The sequence below is a fragment of the Rhinoderma darwinii genome, chromosome 6, assembly GCF_050947455.1.
Source record: "Rhinoderma darwinii isolate aRhiDar2 chromosome 6, aRhiDar2.hap1, whole genome shotgun sequence".
Taxonomy (NCBI): Eukaryota; Metazoa; Chordata; class Amphibia; order Anura; family Rhinodermatidae; genus Rhinoderma; species Rhinoderma darwinii.
The window spans coordinates 142,402,658-142,410,527 of record NC_134692.1 but is presented as its reverse complement, the minus strand read 5'-3'; the positions used below and the strand labels follow the sequence as shown (position 1 = coordinate 142,410,527).

Sequence of the window (7,870 nt, the reverse complement as noted above, 5' to 3'; positions counted from 1 at the left end):
CAACCAATAAGGTTACGTCCATTTTCCAAAGGATCTGAAAAATGAGAGTTGGGATCTGATTGGTTGCCAGGGGCAAGTACTCCGCTTTTCCTTCGCTCCAGTTTTGATACATCCCCGGCCTGTCCTATGACGGGTGCCAAACAATCAATACAATGGGCCTTATGCATTAAAACTATTTAAGAAAGTGTCTGTTGCCCATAGCAACCAATCAGATCGCCTCCTTCATTTTTAAAAAGCTTTTGGAAGATATAAGCTGCAATCTTATTGGCTGCTACTGGCAACACTGCCTTAGAAGCGTTTGTTATGCATGGACGCAGTCTTGTCCTGTCATGTAATGGCTCCAAGTCTTGGGCTATGTTCACACGGGGTCTTTTGCCGAGTTTTTTGACGCGGAAACCGCGTCGCAAAACTCGGCAGAAACGGCCCGAGAACGCCTCCCATTGATTTCAATGGGAGGCGTCGGCGTCTTTTTCCCGCGAGCAGTAAAACTGCCTCGCGGGAAAAAGAAGCGACATGCCCTATCTTCGGGCTCTTCCGCCTCCGACCTCCCATTGACTTCAATGGGAGGCAGGAGAAAGCGTATATCTCGCTGTTTTATGCCCGCGGCGCTCAATGGCCGCGGGCGAAAAATGGCGCGATAATTGCTGTTCACACGGAGTATTTTGGGGGAGGAATATCTGCCTCAAAATTCCGTTTGGAACTTTGAGGCAGATATTCCTCCCCCAAAATACTCCGTGTGAACATAGCCTAGGGTATGTGCACACACACTAATTACGTCCGTAATTGACGGACGTATTTCGGCCGCAAGTCCCGGACCGAACACAGCGCAAGGAGCCGGGCTCCTAGCATCATACTTATGTACGATGCTAGGAGTCCCTGCCTCGCTGCAGGACAACTGTCCCGTACTGTAAACATGATTATACTACGGGACAGTTGTCCTGCAGCGAGGCAGGGACTCCTAGCATCGTACATAAGTATGATGCTAGGAGCCCGGCTCCCTGCACTGTGTTCGGTCCGGTACTTGCGGTCGAAATACGTCCGTCAATTACGGACGGAATTAGTGTGTGTGCACATACCCTTATTGGTTATAGAGGAGGGGATATCAGGGACAAAGGAATGAGAGGATGCCACAACCAATATGGCTTCTATAGTCTTCCATTGAGCGGCGGCCATATTACTTTTAGTTTGACTCGAGGTATTTCCGCTTCCGGGTCGTCACTTCCGGCGTTTACCAAGATGGCGGGGCGTGTGGTGCTGTCTGCATGCCGAACTGCCGGTGAGGAAATGAGCGTGTGTCCGGGAGACTCAGAGGGGGGAGCGGGGTAACGGACGGCCCAGAGGGGGGTAAGGGCACGGAGTGGGGAGTAGGTGAGGGGCCGGGCTCCCCCCTGTGGTCAGTGAAGGTCACGTGATCGTAGAGGTCACGTGTGGTACAGGGAGCCGGTGATGGGGGGCGGCGGAGACCTCCTTCCCTCCTGAGACCCCCCAGCTGTGACCCCATGACCTCTCTGCCCGGCCCCCCCATAGTCTGAGCTCAGGTCTGTATCATCCATATCTGTAAAAGCGACAATCCGTAATCGATAGTTTGGGTGACAACCAATATGGCCGCCCTTAAAGGGGTATTCCACTCACAGACATTTGATGGATATGTCTGACTCATGTGACTCCCACCTTTGGGACCCTCCCCTAAGTTGAGAATTGGGGTTCCCTGTCCTGCCTGTGAGGTGGCCGCGCATGTGCACGCTTCCTCGGCGGTTTCCCTGACAACCATATTAGTGAAACGTGCGCGGCCGCATCACCAGGACGGAGGTCAGAGGTGGGACCGGCACCTATCAGACATCCGTGGGGTCTCTTGAGGATATTCTGTACACGTCTGTGATGAGTATGCCCCTTTAAGGCTCCCACAAGTGTTGTCACCCAGCTTTCCCGGGATCAGATATAACTAAGAAATGGATGAATGCAATGACAGAAAGGGAAGAATCCGGGACTTGGGTTTTGCGAATGTTTTGGCGCCCTGTATGATCTCAATTAACCTCTCATGTCGTGACTGGTCCGGCAGGGATCGGGGGAGGTGCCGTCCGTCATGGCCTCCTGTGCACGATGCGCGACTTGTACAGTCCGTCTCTAATTCTCCGGATGACGTCTGTTTATATTGAGGTATCGGTGCGATCGCAAAGCTGAAGAGCGCCGCGTATTCCTCCTGAAGCGCCAGAAGACGTCAGCCCCCTCCCCCCCCCCCATCACCCGGACGTAGATGGACGAGAATTATCTTAAGATTCACTAGGATGTGGAAGTTGCGGCAGAAACAGCGCCACATTTGTCCACAGGTTGTGTCTGGTATTGCAACTCCGCTCCATTCTAGTGAATGAGGCTGACCTGCAATACCACACTTAACCTGTGGACAGGTGTGGCGCTGTTTCTGGAAGAAAGCCGCCATGTTTTTCTAACCCTGGAATGACTCCTAAGCACATGACCGATCCCGTTTTGAGCACCGCTCCTAGTGGCTTCCCGGCGCCATTTTGTTTTTCTTCAGTCCCATACACTAGAATGGGTGAGACGGGCGTAAATCCGGACAAGAATAGGACGTCTTCTATAGTTTGCGGTCCGGACACACAGACTCTGAAGTGGTCGTGTGCATGAGCCCTGACTGCGGAGATTCCCTTTAATTATCTTCCGTCCGCTCCACGTTGTCTGGGTTGTTTTTTTTTACGTTTTCTTCTTTCTTCGCAGTTTTCAGCCGTCTCCCGGCTCACAGTCTGCGCATCGCGGTAAGTAAATGTGATATTCGTCTCCTGTAGTCAATGTGTTTTAAATACCTCGCTCTTTTCACGATCTCTGCTTGCTGTTAGTGACTTGGACATTCTTGATTATATTCAGAGGATGAAAACCTGTCCGGACCTAATCCATCTCACAGCTGAGGCTTTGTTACAGTGTATCCAGTCTGGACAATCGTCTGTGGGCTACACACATGAGCATCAGATCTCTGAAATTGAAAATAACCGATGTCCTCTTACGCATTTCGGTTTTATCACTTATTTTTTCCCGGTTTAAACTGCATCTTCAGGACGCAGATTGCGTTAAATCCAATGGTAGAGCCGCCGGGTCCCTGCTCTACCAATCACTATGTATCGCCAGGCGCGAGGCGGTGACGTCATCGCGCCTGAGTGCTCCGAGCCGCACAGACCAGAGGGATCTCCGTCATTGGAACGGGGTTAGGTGACTGATATTTTTATCAGGTACTATTGGGGCTGTGTGGGGGCAGCTATGGGGCAATGTACTGTGGGGGAGGGGCAGTGTCGGGGGGGGGGGGTATATTATATACTGTAGTATACAGCAGGCTCAGGTGGATTAAATATGAATTCAATGGCGTAGCATGCAAATAGGGGTGTGGCCTAAATAATCGTTCAAAATCAAGGTCACATGTTCAATTAATCGTGATTTTGATTTCGGTCATAATCGCCCGGGTCTGTTACAATGTATTAGTGCAGGTCAAATATATCAGCCTGGAGCTCACCGAGGATTGTCTAGACTGGGTACCATTGTAACAAACCCTCAGCTGTGAGAGGGATTAGGCCTGTACCGGTTGGATGTAATTAAGATGCTTCCATTCACTGACAGCTAGCAGAAAAAGTTTAAATGACACAATTAGTGAGCTCTATTTACATAAATACTGAAAATCCCTTTATTATAGGAGCTGATAACATTTGTGATGAGACGTCCATTCTTATTCCTTGTAGGCCTGGCCCAGCCCTGCTACTCGCTTCTGCCCCCTGCTGTACAGAAATTATGCTGTGGAAGTTAAAAAGACTTACTCTCGGGAGAAGCCCCACATCAATATCGGAACAATAGGGCACGTAGATCACGGCAAGACCACGCTGACAGCCGCCCTTACAAAAAGTGAGTGCTCTCAGGCTCCTCCCCCTTTATCAAGACTCCTCCCCTCAGTCCGGTAGTCACTTAATAATCATCTCCTCCACAGGGGGTTTAGTTGCTTGTAGTTTATAAATATTCTGTCTTTGATGTAATGGAATTCCATTCCCCACGTAATGACTTCTGCTGAGCCAATCTATACAAGCAGAGCTGCAGTGTAAAGCAAGAGGGACAGTGGTGGATTTCAGACTCCAATAGACAATGTTTCTGAGCTGGAGTCGCTGATCATGGCTGCGTCCTAGTGAAGAGATAAAATGCAGCCGATACCCAAGAGAATAAGAAATTATTATTTTTTGAATGTCCCATGAATCGGATCTCGTTGCTGACGCGTTTTTTATTTTCCCCGCAGTCCTGTCAGAAGCCGGAGGGGCGCAGTTTAAGAAATATGAAGAAATTGACAACGCCCCAGAAGAGAAGGCCCGCGGTATCACCATTAATGCGTCACATGTAGAGTACACCACCGCCAATCGCCACTATGCCCACACGGACTGCCCGGGGCACGCGGACTACGTGAAGGTGGGTGCAGCGGGTGATGGGGGACGTGTGGGGGTTCAGGGGGATCTCGCGCACATTATAACATCGTCTATCCCTTTGTATCTTGCAGAACATGATCACGGGAACCTCTCAGATGGACGGTTGTATCCTGGTCGTGGCGGGCACAGATGGGCAGATGCCACAGACACGGGAACACATGCTGCTGGCAAAACAGGTAGGACTGTACTGAGCTCTGCTGCATCAGGTATAGTGGTGGGGGGGGTCTCATCTCTTGGCTGCCCTTTCACGCACTTGTACCCGTCTCCCCTGCAGATTGGGGTGAAGCACATTGTTGTTTACATTAACAAGGCGGACGCGGTCGATGACAAGGAGATGCTGGACCTGGTGGAGCTGGAGATCCGGGAGCTGCTGACAGAATTCGGGTACGACGGCGAGAACACCCCCGTCGTGGTAGGATCGGCTTTGTGCGCGCTCGAGGTAAGAACCGGATAACATGAGGTCAAAGATCTTTCCTCCTGTCTACGGAGGGTTAAAAGTGTCTGGAGATGGTGACCCCGATATACACGGGATGCCAATACAGACCCTTTACATTGTGGCATATAAGAGACGCTCTAATGAACGGGTGAATGCTGGCACCATTACTTATTAGAAGGAGCTCCACAGGGTGAAGAGGTGCCCACTCAAAGACTCGCTATTGATGGGCAGAGAACTTTACACTGCAGCTTCTCTTTATCTCTGGGCTTGTCCAGAAAATACATGAAAAATAAAGCGGTTCAGCTCTGTAACATGGCCGCGCTCTGTCCCATTGCAGCTCCACCTGCAGTGTTTTTTTTGGTGGTGGGGTGTCGACTCACTGCCTGAAATTCGCACCAATATCCCCGAGTTTATAGCGCAGCCGTCCGGAACGTTGGTACGGGGATCGGACATATAAAAATCCCTTTTTAATCCATCATCAATGGGATCTGATCGGTGCCGGATTATGAAATATCCTGGATTAAGTACATAACTGACTTGCGGGGGTAGAGGAGGGATCAGGAGGGATCGGGCCGCACGTGACGAGCGCTTCTTTCCCCGTTACAGAACCGCAATACGGACATCGGCCTGGATTCGATCATGAAGCTTCTGGACGCCATCGACACTTACATTCCCATCCCAGAGCGGGACCTGGACAAGCCGTTCCTGCTGCCGGTGGAGTCAGTGTACTCTATCCCAGGTGTGTGACGCAACCTACTCCTCCTGTAACACTGCTGCACTAAAGGCTGCTGCTGACTGTAGTGTTTAGTCTCCCGACATGTCGGAACTTTTGATAGGTGGTGGTCTGGGTCCTGGGACCCCCACCGATCGCTGAAACGCTGAGCTGAGCGCTGTGCCCCTTCTACTGTGATTGGCTTTGCCCGGAGATGGAGCAGAACCGTGAACGGACTCTTAGAAAGTCACCGAGGAGAGTGAAGCAAAGCCGATCCCGTACGAAGGGGCACAGCGCTTAGCGGAGCTCTTCTCTTCTCCGTTTCAGCGACCTGTAGGGTTTTAGGACCCGGACTCCCACATGTCGGTGACCTGGGAGGGGGGGACGGTTGTACTTCATTATCAGGTCGTGGTTTCGGGGGATTCTGCGGGAGCGGTGGAATACATCGTGTCACATGACCGATCACACGTGTCACATGACCGATCACACGTGTCACATGACCGATCACACGTGTCACATGACCGATCACACGTGTCACATGACCGATCACACGTGTCACATGACCGATCACACGTGTCACATGACCGATCACACGTGTCACATGACCGATCACACGTGTCACATGACCGATCACACGTGTCACATGACCGATCACACGTGTCACATGACCGATCACACGTGTCACATGACCGATCACACGTGTCACATGACCGATCACACGTGTCACATGACCGATCACACGTGTCACATGACCGATCACACGTGTCACATGACCGATCACACGTGTCACATGACCGATCACACGTGTCACATGACCGATCACACGTGTCACATGACCGATCTCTCTTTCAGGCCGCGGTACGGTGGTGACCGGGACGCTGGAGCGCGGCACAATCAAGAAGGCCGATGAATGCGAGTTTGTTGGGCGCAGTAAGCACCTGAAGTCGGTGGTAACGGGTACGAGCTCCTCTGAATCGCCCCATGACGGGTCATTTCTCACGTTTTTGACGGTTTATTAAACACGCCATAAAATGAGGGCCCTGGTCGCCTGTCCGGGGTGTAGAGATGGCCGTGGGTGTAGATCACGTTGTGGGATAACCCCCTCTGAGGTGCCGCGCTGCCCTCTACTGTTTCTGATCCGGTGTCTCTGGCGCAGGAATCGAGATGTTCCACAAGAGCCTGGACCGGGCAGAGGCCGGAGATAACCTCGGTGCTCTGGTGAGAGGGTTAAAGCGAGAAGACGTCCGGCGGGGGATGGTGATGTGCAAACCGGGATCCATCAGACCTCACCAGAAGGTCAAGGCTCAGGTACGGCTCAGAAACAACATGGCGGCTGTGTGATCACCCGATCCCGGGGGAGGGGATGTGCTAGTAATACATGTGGTTTCCCTCAGGTTTACATCCTCAGCAAGGAGGAGGGAGGGCGGCACAAGCCTTTTGTCAGCAACTTTCTGCCCGTGATGTTCTCCCTGACGTGGGACATGTCCTGCCGGATCACGCTGCCGGACGGCAAGGTTCGTTGTGGTTTTTCTTCAGTGTCCCTGCACACAGAGGCAGCCATTTTTGGGTGTATAATTTGGTCCCATCCTCCACACCTGTGATGTAGCAGAGGCGGCCGCGGGGATGTTACCCGTCTTCACCCTGCGGGATTATCCAGTCATTTTCCGCTAATCTGACATGGGACTGTTTGTCATGTGCCGGATTAGCAGATTTCCAGACCGCTGGATGCCAGAATTGAACCGTAATCTTTGCGGGTCACCTATAGGAAGCACCCCGCGTATATTTCTCCTGCGCTGTAGACGCCATGCTGATTATTAACCCTGTCCTTTTCAGGAGATGGTGATGCCCGGGGAAGACTCCAGCCTGACGATGACCCTGCGACAGCCCATGGTCCTGGAGAAGGGACAACGTTTCACCCTGCGAGACGGAAACCGGACCATCGGCACTGGGATTGTGACCGACATCTTGGAGGTGACAAAACAGGATGAGGAAGGCTGGGGGGGACCCTGAAGACCCTCAATATGAACTTGTATCACGTGGGGGGAGGGGCGATTACTACTAAAATGAAGACGAACCAAACAACAAGGTAGCACCTAAGCCTCCTCCATCTGCAGCCTGTTTCCTTTGTAAAATACTCCTCGCTCTCAATAAAGTTCAGCCCCGGTGCCTGTGACGACGCTGTGGGCTCTTATCTCTGTCCCGGTGCTTTGATTTGGGGTCTCCTGTAAGTCGGACCCCCCACTCATTGCCATTGAGAAA

General features: G+C 52.0%; 1 protein-coding gene across 1 annotated transcript; it reads left to right on the top strand.

Annotated features, from left to right (window-relative positions):
- Positions 1-1,203: 1,203 nt before the first annotated feature.
- On the top strand, positions 1,204-7,808 carry TUFM (Tu translation elongation factor, mitochondrial). Its single transcript, XM_075830781.1, has 11 exons — positions 1,204-1,276; positions 2,731-2,768; positions 3,738-3,897; positions 4,280-4,446; positions 4,535-4,639; positions 4,738-4,902; positions 5,506-5,638; positions 6,464-6,568; positions 6,768-6,919; positions 7,006-7,125; positions 7,445-7,808. Exons 1-11 carry the CDS (start codon positions 1,237-1,239, stop codon positions 7,619-7,621), a joined length of 1,362 nt encoding a protein of 453 aa, XP_075686896.1. The 5' UTR covers positions 1,204-1,236; the 3' UTR covers positions 7,622-7,808.
- The last annotated feature ends 62 nt before the right edge of the window (positions 7,809-7,870 follow it).

What these genes read in the sequence shown, in the direction of transcription:
- TUFM (XM_075830781.1), top strand. Translation starts at nt 1,237, where the DNA reads ATGGCGGGGCGTGTGGTGCTGTCTGCATGCCGAACTGCCG. An exon ending in CTCACAGTCTGCGCATCGCG is followed by an intron (nt 2,769 to 3,737) that starts GTAAGTAAATGT and finishes TATTCCTTGTAG; the next exon opens with GCCTGGCCCAGCCCTGCTAC. An exon ending in TCACGCTGCCGGACGGCAAG is followed by an intron (nt 7,126 to 7,444) that starts GTTCGTTGTGGT and finishes TGTCCTTTTCAG; the next exon opens with GAGATGGTGATGCCCGGGGA.